The sequence below is a fragment of the Bos taurus genome, chromosome 27 (genome assembly GCF_002263795.3).
Source record: "Bos taurus isolate L1 Dominette 01449 registration number 42190680 breed Hereford chromosome 27, ARS-UCD2.0, whole genome shotgun sequence".
Taxonomy (NCBI): domain Eukaryota; kingdom Metazoa; phylum Chordata; class Mammalia; order Artiodactyla; family Bovidae; genus Bos; species Bos taurus.
In genome coordinates this window covers 36,205,439-36,220,403 of record NC_037354.1, presented here as the reverse complement: position 1 = coordinate 36,220,403, position 14,965 = coordinate 36,205,439, and the positions used below count along the sequence as shown (strand labels likewise).

General features: G+C 49.8%; 1 protein-coding gene across 1 annotated transcript in view; it reads left to right on the top strand.

The window, feature by feature from the left end:
- SFRP1 (secreted frizzled related protein 1) overlaps positions 1-8,686 on the top strand; it is a 43,576-nt gene extending 34,890 nt beyond the window's left edge. The window contains 1 exon segment of the mRNA NM_174460.2: positions 5,259-8,686. Coding sequence (NP_776885.1) covers positions 5,259-5,581 — 323 coding nt within the window. The 3' untranslated portion in view covers positions 5,582-8,686.
- Positions 8,687-14,965: the final 6,279 nt, after the last annotated feature.

The window sequence follows — 14,965 nt, the reverse complement described above, 5'->3', positions numbered from 1 at the left end:
AGGTCATCAGCAGCACCCAGCCCCACGCACCCCCACCATTGCCAATGCCAGTGCTCCGGTCCCACACTCATCTTTAAACTGAACAGCACGGGCGATCAAGGAGCGTTGCTTCCATGTGAAAAGCACCTTCTCCAAGAGACACCGGGCTGCCTGGTTTTCCATCCATGCTTCCGATGACTTTGCAGGAACTTCCCAGGGAAGGTCCCTCCGTCTCTCCTGTTCTCTGTACTTCACTCTTCACTGCAATGATTATCATCAGTGATCAGATGAGTCACAAAGCTAGGGACTGACTCGGCCCCCTCCCCACCTACCCCCTCGGGGCCCTTTCTTGCATTCCTGCCGCAGTTCCTCACAGTGGATCCTGTAAATGCCTGGCCCTTGGCCAACTGTGGCCTCTCATCCAGGCTTCCTGTCCGGGTGATTGGAAGGATGGCGGCCTCATTAGCATAAGCAGGTCAGGAGCAAGAGACGGCTTTGAAGCCAGTGTGGGTTTGGGATGAGTGTAATGAACTTCCATTGCTCATTTCAGCCTCAGAAAATGTCCAGGCCTTGTGGGGAGGCTACCGAGAGGGGATCAGTTGTGAGCAAAAAAATATGGTTTTGGTGACTGCACATGGAATGAAGCTTTCAAAGTCTATCTGAATAGAAGGGGATTGTGTTTGTTTTTAATTTTTTTTTTTATTGGAGTATAACTGCTTTCCAATGTTGTGTTCTATTTGGCTGTACAACAGCGTGAATCAGCTGTATGTACACATATAACCCCGCCTTCTCGAGTCTCCCTCCCGTCCCCCCATGCCCATTCCACCCCTCTAGGTCATCACAGAGCATCGTGCACTGAGCTCTCTGTTGGAAGGGGTTATTTAATTTTAAGGCTGTGGATAAAGAGGGCCCTAATTGTAACCTTAAGTTTAGGGTTTTCATAGTATCTGGTCTCTGAATTCTTGCTGGCAGTGACCAGCAAGGTGAGAGGCAGGAGTCCTATTCTACTGTCCGAGGATATTTAGTTGTTGCTAAAAAAAAAAAAAAACCCAAAGAAGGGTTTTGTTTTTGTTTGTTTCGCTTTAGCTCAGGGAAGCTGAGATCAAGGGCCCGAGGCAGATGTGGACTCATCACCAGGGGAGACAGCCCCGGGAGGAGACAGAGAAGCACAGGGACGGGGTGGGAGCTGTGGTGCCGGGGGTGGGTGTCGCTGTCAGCCCAGGACCACCCAGCACGGCCTTCCGGATGGTCACCCTGCCGGGCCCGCAGGCAGATGGAAAATGCAGACCCTGGGAGCTCGAAACCAGCTTCTGTGGTTGAACATGGAACGCAGTTTGAACCCAGGACCGGGGACTCCAGCGGCGTCCCAGCTGTAAGCCCAGCCGCTCCATCCTCGGGCTTCTACCTGCGCACCAGCACCGTATGTGACGCAAACACAGTCCACGGGCGAAGTCTGGGGCTCCGGGCTGTCCCCGCCGTAGAGGCAGGGTAGGGGGAGGAGAAGGGGTGAGGGTCAGTCCCCCATCCCCCGGCCCCCAACCCAGCAGCCCCCGGTTGTGGCATGGTGGGGGGCTGCACCCATAGCCACAAGGCAGGGGGAAATCAACCTGGGACGGCTAATCGCCTATCCAAACATCGTTGGTAATCTGCATCGCTAAAATAAACCCCTGGAAGATGGAAAAGATGGTAGTAATTTCTGGCCACATGTGCCTCCTCTTTCCCACCTCAAAAAAAGAAAGTGAGCCAAACGGCAAGAAGCGGAGAGTCTAATGCAAAACACATTTCCATCACTGGCCTCTCCCTCCCCTCTCCCCACCTATGTAAACCAAATTCCTTGACACGGTCATGGCAAAGGAACATTAATTTTTTGATTTGAGTTGTGATTAAAAGCAACACAATCAAAAGAAGGAAATAGTTTCCACTGGAGCACTAGCATTTGAAACCCCGTCATGGTGTAGTGGGAACCAGCGTGCTCTTCGGGGTCAGGTGTGGGTTCGAGTCCCAAGTCTCTTCTTACAGAGCCTGGCCTCAGTTGTCCCCCTGAGTCCTTCGTCTTGATTGTCATCAGTAAGAACGATGGTTGATGTGCATGATGTCGGAGCCACATAGAGAGTGACTGTCCTGGGGGTTCTTTCCCCCAGATGATGGCTCGCTTCTCTGCAGATAAAGAGGTGCCCAGTTGGCCCCGGAAATGCACTCATTCCTTGCCCCCCCGCCGACTCCTGCAGTGATGTCATTGATCACTCCTACAGCAACACTGGGATCGTGGCTTTAGACCTTGGGAAGTAGTCCAGGGTCATCTGACATGCATCCCCATCGCCTCGCCTCCCTGAAGTCCTGGTTGCTTTCCTTGGGTCAGTGGGCCCTTGCAGTGCAGTGGGTGGGCAGAAATGGAGCCGGACTCGCCAAGCCTGGCAGGGAGTCTCTTGGGCTCGTCCCCAGGAGAACTTTCTTGTTCAGTGAGCTACTGACTCACACAGGTGAAGTCTTTTCTTAGGTGACCCACCAGGTACAAGGATTATAAACCAACCAGGGGAGCGAGCCGGGTGGGCCTGTTTGGGCAGACATTGGGGCTTCCCTGGTAGCTCAGCTGGTAAAGAATCCGCCTGCAATGCAGGAGACCCTGGTGCGATTCCTGCCTCAGGAAGATCCCCTGGAGAAAGGATAGGCTACCCACTCCAGTATTCTTGGCCTTCCCTGATGGCTGAGTCAGTAAAGAATCCGCCTGCAATGCGGGGGACCTGGGTTTGGTCCCTGGGTTGGGAAGATCCCCCTGGAGGATGGAAAGGCTACCCACTGTGGTATTCTTGCCTGGAGAATCCCCATGAACAGAGGAGCCTGGTAGGCTATACAGTCCACGGGATCGCAAAGTGTTGGACACGAGTGAGCGGGCAGAGGTCCCAGACGGTGATCTGTGCTGCTTCCTATTTGATGCTCTCCCACCTGCGGGTCCTCCTGCCTCGTCCTCAGGGTCCGGGTGGGTAGGGGAGTCAAGTGGAATCAGAAGGGCTGGGCAGTGACTGGTTCGGCGGGGGGTGGTGAAGGGTAAAGCCAGGAGCTCCTTGGGAGACTGTGCTCAGCACACTCCTGTGTACGCAGGTCTGTCCAGCCTCCGGGGTGAGGGCTAGCCCTCTGCTGCTTGGACTAGTCCCCAAAACTTATGCTGCCCTTGGGACTGAAGTCTCATCCAGGCTGAGGGCCTGGGGTGTTACATGGGGCCCAGAGGCTGGAGATCTAGAACCCTTTCCGTAAGGGAAGGTGATGGGAGCACATTTAATTTCCTGACTTTGACACATCCCCTGAAGATTTGTTCTAGGATTTCTCCCTCCTCCTAATTCTTGGGTTGGCCAAGAATGTGCTTTTACTCAACTAAACATTAAATAATAAAGCCATCACGCATGCAGTGTTACCTTGGCCGGAATAGCTCCTTTCAACCGGGAGGAACTCTTACCATTTCATTAAGTAAAAGCCATTTTGAAATGTGGCTGAACCTGGGAAGAGAGCCCTAACTGTTTTCCCTTATTTTCTTGGTCCATTTAATCAATGCTTGAAATGTCAGCTTCATTATAAAGAATGTTGGAATTCAGCCTGCACAGCACGGTAATTACAAGTGGACACTCAGTCCATGAGTTTAAGTTTAGGATCAATGACTCTGGGCAAGTAAAGGTAACCCTGACACCTCAGTTTTCTCATCTGTTAAATGGGGGGAATAATTGCGCCTTCTGTGTGGAGTTATTAGGTTTCATGGAAGAGGTGCCTGGAGAATACTCAACACACTTGCTGACATCCAGATGCTTTCCTAATCACTAGCTACTGTTCTGTAGCTCAGATTCAAGTCTTTCCTCATGGAGTGTGGGTGGAAGCTTGGAGCTATTTAAAAGAGAGGGCTTGGTGATTTGGAATTCAGAGGAGTTTGGAGGATGGACATAGCATCTGGTGACCAGGATCTAGAAATGGTTTCCAGCTCCTTTGGGGCGATCCCTGGCCAGCCAGTTTCTGAGAGGAGCTGATTGTTATGGGGATGATGTTCGTGTTCTTGGTGCATTTCCAATTATAGGACGTCTCCACGCTAATTTACCCTCCCCAGTTAACCCTGTGTAGCTAGCACGGGAGTGTGTTGTCCACACGGTAACACCCAAGCACTGTCGGCTTGGGCTCCGTAGAGACAGAAAGATGAGAAGGTGGACTTGGCCAAAGGATTGGCTTTCCCTCTCTGCAGGGAGTCAGGCTGAGAATGGAAGAAGGCCAGGTACCATGTTGGAACTGAGGAACCGCCACCTGGATTTATCCATCAGACCCCACCAGGACTCTCTCCAGTGGGTTGAAAGGTCCAGGTCGAGTTTGGTTCTGTGGGTCTACACTGTGGATAGGATAGCCCATTAGTGGCGCCATCTAGTGGTTGATGAGTGGTGGACAGCCTGTCCGTGGTACCTGCGTCTGAACTTCCTGGAGGCACCGTGGTTGGGACCACAGTCCTGATGCTGAAGTCGGACACTGATGTTTGATGCGGTTAGCTTTCCCTTGCTGTCAGCACACACATAGGTCTTGTCTGTGTTATTTCCAGAGCCTGAATTTTAGGTCCTTTGGATGTTAAAAAAAAAAAAAACAACTAAACCAATAACTTGCTCCTAAAAAAAACAAAACAACAAACTTGGGGTAAGTTTTTCCTTTGAGTGCTGAGGTCTGAACCATTAGATTATATGGCCTTGATTGGTTTAGAGGGTCCCCTTCTCTTGAAGCATTATATGACCGTCTGAGTCCCAGAGTTTTTAAAAAGAAACACATGATTTGGTTTTGAACATCTGTTTAAGCCACTCATGACATCCTGTGGCAACTATTAAGATACCATCAAATACACCAAAAATAAGGGGCAGAATCTGTGTGTGAAGGTCACCTGAGACCTTGGTCCTTATCTATAGAATAGATACATACAGCCTCCCTCTTTGAGGTGCTCTTTGCTTTTTATTTCTCCTGCTCTTCAGCCCCCAGGTGGGTTGTGGTTGCGGATAAAAAGCCGTTTTTTTTTTTTTTTTAATTGGAGGATAATTGCTTAACAATGTCATGTTAGTTTCTGCTGTACGACCAAGTGAATCGGCTATATGTGTACATGTATCCCCTCCCTCTGGGACCTCCCTCCCCCCAGCCCCATCCCACCCCTGGAGGTCATCTCAGAGCCCTGAGCTGAGCCCCCCGTGCTATCCAGCAGCTCCCCACTAGCTTTTTGAAAAGCCGTGTTCTAAAACTCTCTCCTCTTCCCCTCCCTGCCCTCGCCCCTCTAGCCCTGAGGATGAAAATCAAAGAAGTGAAAAAGGAAAACGGCGACAAGAAGATTGTCCCCAAGAAGAAGAAGCCCCTGAAGCTGGGGCCCATCAAGAAGAAGGAGCTGAAGAAGCTGGTCCTATACCTGAAGAACGGGGCCGACTGCCCCTGCCACCAGCTGGACAACCTCAGCCACCACTTCCTCATCATGGGCCGCAAGGTCAAGAGCCAGTACCTGCTGACCGCCATCCACAAGTGGGACAAGAAAAACAAGGAGTTCAAGACCTTCATGAAGAAGATGAAGAATCACGAGTGTCCCACTTTCCAGTCGGTCTTCAAGTGATTCTTGGGAGGGGGGGGCGGGTTGGGGAGGGAGCCTGGGGTGAGGGGATGGGTGAGGGCTGAGCGGACGCCCCTGGACCCCCGGTGGTTCCCCCTCCACCCCCTTTGCTCCTTCGCGGTGGAGGGCGGCGTAACCCAGTTGTTTTGCAGCATCCATGGCCCTCCTGCCTTCCCCAGGCTCCAGCCCCTCCACAGGTAGAGCCGATATTTAAAGCCGCACGCCCAGGTGAGAAACCCACTTAGATTAGGAAGCTTCTCAAGACCCACACGTGGAGCAGCACATCCCCGGGGGGGAAAGGGAGATCCAGGCTTGCCGGGTCCACCAGAGACGCAGTCACTAAAAAAGGCAACGCTGCCGGCCCAGAGAGGGGGCTGGCGGCCAGAGCTGGCGAGGGCAGCAGCGCCAGCTTCCGCCACGCTGTCCGTGTCACTGCACACCGTTTATGGACCTACCAGCTAGTCTGTGCCTTTGAAACTAGAAGATTCTAACTCTTGGCAAAATGCTTTCCGTTCCAGAGGAATTTTCTCTTTCTGTCCATTGTTCAGACAGAAACAAACTCACCACCACACTCGCCATGAAGATCAGCTCCAGAGAGTGACCGGTGCGGGGAGGGGGAGCTTGAGAAATAGCCCAAGGGAGTGCAGTGCCTGGTCCCCCGCTCCGTGTGGTCCTTGAGACGGACCAGCCTGTCTCGGATGCCCTGGAGGTGGTTACCATCAGACCCTGCCATGATCTCGCCTCCTGACACGTGGAGGGCAGCACAGGCCTGCCTTGGGTGACAGAGGTGGTGACTCATAGACTGGGAAGGCAATTGTTAGTGGTTTTCAAAAAAAAAAACAGTTAAAGAAGAAAAACAGAAAAAAGAAAATTTAGAACAGTCCAGCAAATTGCTAGTCTAGGGCGAACTGTCATTGGGTGAAGAGCTTGTTGATCTAATTCCCTTGTTTATTTCACATTGTTTTAAAGCAACCAACAGACCCACTGACTCTTCAAGGCTTTTTTGTTTGTTTGTTTAAAAAAGTCTACATGGAGCATTTGGAAAGGTGTGGCAAGATGGGGGGCTCGGCATGCCTTTGAGGTCACTTTCTAGCTGAGCAGCTGTCTTTCTGGGTATTTTCTGTGGGAGGTGGATTCTCCTAAGCATAGCTGTGGTTCTCCTTCCTGAGGGGTTCTGGGTCACCCTGGGCCCAACACCACGCTAATTTAAACTCACAGTGTGCCCCACTCCCATCTTTCTTGTGACGAATGGATTCCTTTGAACTTGATTGCCTCGAGATCAGAGACAGTCAGAATAGCCTGGCTGCCTGTCCTCCTGCACTTAACAAAATATTTTGTTTTCATTTCTGCCGAGGGAAAGTTAAGCTGCAAAGGTCCCCATTCCAAGGAGGGAATTTAGAAAGCAAAGCAACTGCGGTTTTTCCCCGAGGGCCCTAAGATAATTCTCACAGCCGTTGTGTTAATAAGGGATGTACATAAACCCATTCATGGAAGCAACTTGACTCCTCTTGTTCAATGTATAGGAAGTAATTCCCCCCCCCAAAAAAAAAAATTAATGTTAATTTCTTCCTCACGTTGGATTCTTAATTCTCTGTAACACCTTGAGGACTTTCGTGATTGTCCCTCTGGGTGAATCTGATGCTGCAGTGGAACTTGGACTCATCAACCCCGTGGCTCCTTCTGTTAACTTCCTAAAGTACAGTCTGAAAACCAGCCTGCCAACCTTGTTACCTACTTGAGGGTTATCCTGACCTAATGAACCCCTGGCAATTAGTGATCCATTGTTTAATACATTTTTTTATTCTCTCTGACCTTTAATCATAAAGTGTTGGGGATTGTATGTGATTTGCCTGTAATTTTGGATAATTTTTAAAAAAAAAATGTGTGTATATATATATTAGTGAATTAGAAATATCCTCCTTTCCTATTGTCAACTGAAATTCAGAGCAATTCATGAAAGCCTAGATCTGGGTCTTAGTTTTGATTAATTAACCCAAAAGCTCAGTGTTCTTATGTATCTGCTTGTTTGGACAGAGGGTGTCATGTCACAGGGCCTCTTCAGGGTGGGGGCCTTAGGAAAGCTTCGCGTGGGGCACAGCGGTTACTCTAGAAAGGTTATCAGTGAATAGGTAGACTCTAAATGGGAATTCTCAGGTAGGAAGTGGTGTTTTCAGATGAGAGTTCAGAATACATTGGAAATGTGAATTGCAGCTGCAGGTTTTACCCTGGCCACAGAGCCCCAGGCCTGAGGTTCCCTGTGGACATGGGACAGCCTGGGCTGTGACCCGTCAGCCAGTTTAGGGTGAAGGGAGGCTCTGGGTCCAGAGCTGCCGTGGATCACAAACCATTGTTTTTCTCAACAAAGGATATGCTGGAACCAACTTGGAGATTCGTGGGCTTGCTCACTCCTTTCCAGAAGAGCAATGTAGGTGACTTGGTAATCATTGCTAGTGCAATGATTGTCTTCATAAATCATCAGGGTGATTTAACATCATCATCCTGGGTGGAATCCAGTGAGGTCATGGGCAAAACTCAGCTAAATCTAAAATAAGACAGAAAGTGAGGTGAGAATTCCAAGAATATTTTATTTGTAGAGCATCCTGTGTCACCCTTGGCTTTGGGTGGCTGTGAATTAGCACCAAGGGCTCCCTAAGGCATCTTGTCTGTAAATGACAGAGACCATTGTGCAAACCTAGAATCTGTCTTTTTCAGCAGACTCCAAGTACCCAGTTGCTGTGCCGTAAGTGTGTGGATGTCTTGGGCTTAGGAGCTCTGTTTTAGAAAAGGTTCCCCTGGAACAACGTGCTGGTCCCCTGACCTGTCACCAGCAGATACATAGGACACAGACGAGATTCCTGTTTCCTCTAGTTCCTCCGTGTAGCACCCCTCTTATAGAACCTAAATCTCTTATAAATGCTTTGAATACTGTGAAAATGTTTTACATTCCATTTCATTTGTGTGTGTTTTTTTAAACTGCATTTTACCAGATGTTTTGATGTTATCACTTATGTTAATAGTAATTCCCATATGTGTTCATTTTATTTTCATGCTTTTCCTGCCATGTATCAATATTCACTTGACTAAAATCACTCAATTAATCAGTGGTAATGTGCATGGTGACTTCTTCCCCACCGCGATGGCACACCGTTTGCCCTCCGCCCTCCTCCGCCACACACATATCCCTTCTCTTCAGTTTTTCCAGGGATGTTTTCTGGTCCCCACTCAATACTTTTCAAATGGTAATGGGGCATGGTGGGATGGCAGAGTACCTGGGGGCCCCAAGGCACCAGCACCCCATCCCATGTATACCAACCACCTGCTCCCCTGAATCACTTCCAGAAGTTTCTCCCGGCTGTGTGCTCCAGATCAGAGAGAAGGTTAAATACTTGCTCTCCAAGAATGTATTTTTCAACCCTGCCTGAGTTTCTTTTCTATGTTTTTGGTTTCAGATGCTCTTTCCCCTCCAGAAATTCGATGTTAAAATTCCAACTAAGATTTGAAAACTCTTTGGTATCTGGAGTGAGCCTTAGAGGAAACCATATCTTCCCTGTTAACAGATGAGACGCTCAGATGGGAGATGGCTAAGTTTTCTCAGAGAGTTTGGGGCTTCCAGGTCACTGGTGTTGCTGGAACCAGACCCAGTCCTGGGGGAACCAATCAGAAGGTCTGGGTTCTCCCTCTGGACCCAGGCGGTGCACTTGACAAAGCCCAGCTTGTCTCCTCTAGGCTACAGGTTTCTTGCCTAAGGAGTTCTTTGGTGTGACTTTGTATTCTGTGAGCAATGACAGTGATAACTTCAAATTGTTTCCTGATTAACAAGGCACTTCCAAACCTCAGACAACTGGCAGTTTTGTCCAGAAGTGAACAAATTCTCCCAAGTGACCCCCAGGCCCCACCTAAGCACAGAGACACATCTTTAAGGCTTGGTATGAAGACTCAAAAAATTCCATTAAGTTGTGCTCTAGTAGCAAAGATTTTCCCATACGTACACCAGTCTGACCAAGGAAAAGATTGACATTTCCTTTTTGTTCCCCTCTGGCTGATACGGAAAATCTCTTAAGCTGGGTGTGGGTGTCAATGTCATCCCAGTGGAACCCCACCACTATGATCCATACATTCTCATTGCTCTTGTGAATATTTAAAAATCAGATCAGCAGAAAGATGGTGAAGTGTGTGTACAAAGGCATTCTAGCTTCAGCAGCTGGTGTTGTCCTGGAGTTTGGGGTGTATAAGGGTCAGGACTGCTTGAGCCTCATGTCTAAAAGATGCTCTAACACCAAGAAGAGCAGCTTTGCCCTCAGGGTGCATAGCACTCACACCTCTTGAAGGATCATACAGGTGCTTTTCAACTCGGGCTGAAAGAGATCAAGGATCAACATGTTATCCAAGGTAGGTGGGTCATCTAAGGCAATGATGAAGCCAGAAGTGCTAGCAATTCAGTTTCTCTCCTGAGAAAGAGAAATCTGTACCAACCATCCTACAGTACTCAGAGGAAATAAGGAGACTCATTCTTAAGTCTTAGCGTGTGTCACCGAGGGGAGCTTGCTAACGTGTGATTTCTGCTGTCCAGTCCCAGAAATTTAGATTCGGGAGGTTTTCCCTGGGGCCTTAGGATCTCAGCTTTGAACTAGTGATCCAGGTTTACCAGATGCCAGCAGTCCACGGGATCGTTCTCTCCATAACATCCTGTAGGACATAAGTGGCTTGGGGTTGAGAGGTGGACAATTATTGTGGCTTCTCCTTTCCCTACCTACAGGGCTTCCCAGGTGGGGCAATGGTAAAGGCAGGAGACAGGAGTTTAATCCCTGGGTCAGGAAGATGCCCTGGAGTAGGAAACGGCAACCCGCTCCAGTATTCTTGCCTGGAAAACTCCATGGACAGAGGAGCCTAGTGGGCTACAGTGGCAAAGTGTTCAAGGGGACTGAACGCACACGGCATCCCTCCTTTTTCCTACTCACACGCTTCGGATTGCTTCGGCACAGTCTGAAGTTCTTTTCTTATTAGGTATTAATCAAAAGAGGTACATCAGGGAGGGGATGAACCTGCTGCTGCTGCTGCTGCTAAGTCGCTTCAGTCCTAACTCTTTCCTTTACTGCGGGTACATCAGGCTCTCCAAGAGGGCTTCTCAAAACTCTACTGTGCCTGTGAATCACCTGGAGACTGCGTTAAAATGTAGGTTCTGATTGGACAGATTTGAAGCCGGTTGGAGTTCTGCATTTCTGATTGGCTCCAGAGTGAGGGGCGGAGCTGACGCTGCTGGTCCTGGGAGGCTCCAAGCTACACGGAGAAGGGCCGCCCGCTCAGCAGAGTCCTGGCTTCCGGCGGTACTAATGCCATCTTTTGGGTCAGGACTCAAAATATTAACCAAACTTTGGGATGGAAAGAAAAACTGCAGGAGTCGCAGTTAGAAGCTCAAAGCTACGAGCCCATTCTCTCCGTCCACTCAGAGTTCACTTTTGTCTTAGCTTTCTAGGGGGTGATTCTTTTCCCCCAAAGTCCTTTCCTTTAAAAAAAAAAATTGCTCAGCAAACTATAAGCCATCCTGCCTCTGCTCTTTAACCAACCTTCCCCCACTCCTCATCCCCCACCAGGCCCGGCCCAGTGCGGGGGCCTTGGAGTTCACCTCCAGCTGGTGTTCCCCTCCATTGCCCAACAGTATCAGGATTTGAGAACAGAACGGGAACCTTCCATGTTGGGATGCTCACATCTGCGCAGCTTCAAGCTCAGGTTATGGAAGAGGCCACGAAAAGAGGGGTGGAGGTGGGGGGATGAAGTGTTTGGAGGGGAAATCCCACCTCTTTGATAAATTGAGGCCAGCCTGCCCAACAGGGCTGATTTACTGGGGGACCAGGCGTGAGGAATTTCTGTCAGTGAAGGCCCAGGAAGGCTGCTCTTTGTAGGTTTGGGGAAGATGGGTACCAGAACAGGCTGCAAATAGAAGCCCAGAGCGCCTGTGTCTTTATACATCTGTGGACTATTTAGATAAGTGGAGGCTGTACTTAATCACTGAGAAAGTTGTTTGCTTAAATAAAGGGAGGGAAAGTTGCATGTGTGCGTTTAAGGGGAGGGAAGGAGGAGGTGGGAGGTAGGAGACAGGATCCAGCAATTTTTCCACAGCTGAAACCCCACCACGTGGTTTAAATTAGGATGACCTTCCCATCACCTGAGCACTGAAGCTGGTGGATGGGGCAGGGGTGAAGGATTCTGAAATCTCATGGCCCTGCCCTCCGGCATTTCAGCAGAGCTCTGCTGTAGGCATCCATGAGCTACAAGGACTGGTTTTACCATCTCTCTTCCCTGGATTTCCCGAGTCCTGAGCTCTGAAACAGCACGCTCCAGGAGCCTAGCAGTCCATCAGCCAGCCAGGTGGAATCCTGGGCTGGAGGCTGCTCTGAGATTCCTTGGAAGTCAGGACTTAAATAAAGTCATCAAACCTCAGAACTGCATACTGCTGCTGCTGCTAAGTCAGTTCAGTCATGTCTGACTCTGTGGGACCCCATAGACGGCAGCCCACCAGGCTCCCCCGTCCCTGGGGTTCTCCAGGCAAGAACACTGGAGTGGGTTGCCATTTCCTTCTCCAATGCATGAAAGTGAAAAGTAAAAGTGAAGTCGCTCAGTTGTGTCCGACTCTTCGCGACCCCATGGACTGCAGCCTACCAGGCTCCTCAGTCCATGGGATTTGCCAGGCAAGAGTACTGGAGTGTGGTGCATTGCCTTCTCCGAGAACTGCATACTAGATTTCCTTAAAAAGAGAGAGGGTGAGAATTAGAAAGAAGAGGATACCCCATCTTGAACACAGTCCCACCTCTGTTGTACCTTTTAACAATTCACACCAACCGTCACCATCACTCTTTGTACCTGGGAAAAGATTGGGAGTAGAAGGTAGTTTAAGGGTCTCAGTTTCCATTTTTGCCCTCGAGTCCCCCAGAGAGTTGGTGCAGATCTGGGTAATTTAGCCTCTTTGCTTAGAAGATTGAGCCCATTGTCTGCAGGAATAAAGGCATCGTATGCCAAAACTCAAGTGTGTATTTTACAGTGTGGCCCAGAGACAGCCAGGCGTGGGTTCCCCAGAATTAACTGGATTCCTTGGGGGTCATCACTCCCTCCCAAGGATGGCAGCAGAGGCCACTGGGAATCCAGCTCTGGCTGCCCATCCTGGCAGGTTACTCAGTGAGATCTAGCAGCAGTATGTCCCCCCCCCGACCCCGCCCCTGCACAGCAAATCAGACCCTGGGCTGGGCCAGGCTTGGGGGAGACCCCCAAGGCCCCTGCAGAAGGGGAAGTGGAGGAGGAAGAGGCAACTTGGAGATGGTTAGAGGAAAATTGAACCCCAGCCTGTGATGCTCAGTTAAGTCCGACTCTTTGCGACCCCACTGACTGTAGCCCACCAGGCTCCTCTGTCCGTGGAATTCTCCAGGCAAGAATACTGGAGTGGGTAGCCATTCTCTGCTCCAGGGCATCTTCCTGACCCAAGGATTGAACCCAGGTCTCAGCATTGCAGGCAGATTCTTTGCTGTCTGAGCCACCAGGGGCGCCCCTAGCTTCCTAGAGCTTCCCAGCTCTGCCATTGGCTCACGGACCCCTGCCACATGTAATCTCTCAGTGCCCTCCCGTAACTCCCTCGTGCTCCCTCCATCCTTTCAGATGCCGCCTCTCTGCAGGCTGTTTAAGATGTGGAGGTGGAGAGGGATGATGAAGGCATCCCCCGATGGAGAACACACAGGGACAGTTGAGGTAGACAGCAAGACCCAAACACTTGCTTTTACTTCCCTTTAATGCATTGGAAGGAAAGAACTCACCTTTAAAACCCTAGGAACTAGCTTCACTGTGTTGTGAATCTTGATGAAAAGTAGGACAGCGGTGGCTTTTGTCAGGCCTCTAGCAAAATATTCAATAATTGCAACCTAGACTCTCCTCCCCTGTGATCCTACCTCCAGTCTTGAGCCAGAGAGCCCAGCTCTGCATTGGGGATCATTCTTCTCTGGGTCTGAATATTTCCTATCAGGATTCCACTGAACCTACAGCAGGCCCAGAGAAATCCTCCTTCTTTTCTGACTCACTGTCTCCTCCCTGCCTGGTAGATAGAAATGTAATTTTTTTTTCGAGAGAGATTTCAGCCGCAGGGGAAAGAGATCCAGCTTGAAATCAAGTCAAATGAAATTCATGTGTTTCAAAAGCACCCCGGCCCCACCCCCTCTACACACACAGAGTCACACATGTGCCCGGGGAGGGTCACAGCTCCATCCCAGGAGGACGGTTTTTTCAAAGTGCAAACAGCTCCGGGTCTCAATTTGTTGCTCTCGTTTCTGTAATCACTGTGATGTGTTGGGATGATTGTGAGTGGCGTTGGGAATGTTTGTTCTCATGTAATTGCTTGTTTCCTACTGAAATTTCCATGTCAGACCCTTTCATTGTTCTCGTTATCGCTTGCCTCCTATTCTGCCTGCCCGCCTGCCAGGGAGGCCGTCTGGGTGCTGCTGGTATTGTTGGTAGTTGGTATTGTTGGTATCGATTATGCAGCCGGGTGTCCCCCTCCCTGCCCCCCGCCCAGGCAGGCTGTCAGGCGGCTCTCACCCACCAGCTACAGGATGTAGGGCTGTGAGCTCCTGCTCTGTCTTGCCCACCTGGGGTCCCAGATGCTGGGCCAAACGTGGGGACCAAGGAGACGTGACCAAGGCCTGGCTTATTTCCTGATTTGGGATTAAGCTAAATGCACCCCCACCCCAAGTATTTCAGAGGAATGTGACGCCTGTGTTTCTTACTGTGTACTTAACTCATTAAAATGTTGATTTACGAGGGATGGGTGATGTACAAACCTCAGGGCCTCTATTCAAAGCCAGCCTTTTTTTTTTTTTTCATATGACCTTTTGTGAGGAGGGTAGGTGGGAAGAAGGAATGGAAGGTCTTGACTTTGAATCGGGAAGCGGCGTGCCATCAGGAATGAAACTTGGATCAGAGGCAAAGAATTCCTCCTTTTGGAATTGACCAGGTCTCTATTGGACAAGCCTTGTGTTTCCAGACCTGATCAGAACCACCTGGATTTTCTTACGGCCCAGTCACTGTCCAGGCAGCACGAAACATTTGAACTTGACCTATGCTGGAAACGAGCCAGAGTCCATGAAAAGAGAGGCCAGCATCTGTTCACAGGAATAAACACTTATCCACAAGAACACTCGGAACTCTGGGATGGACACTCCATGCTTGTCTCTTCCCTCCTTCATCTGAAACTCCAGAGACCACTTCCCACGGACACTGATTTACTCCTCCAAGAAGCCCAACCGTTCCAGGAGTTTAGAGTGCATTTTCTTATGGGTTACACATACAACATATGTGGAATAAGGCAAAAAGATGATGACTTATTATAAATTTAGCCGATGGAGAGGGTTT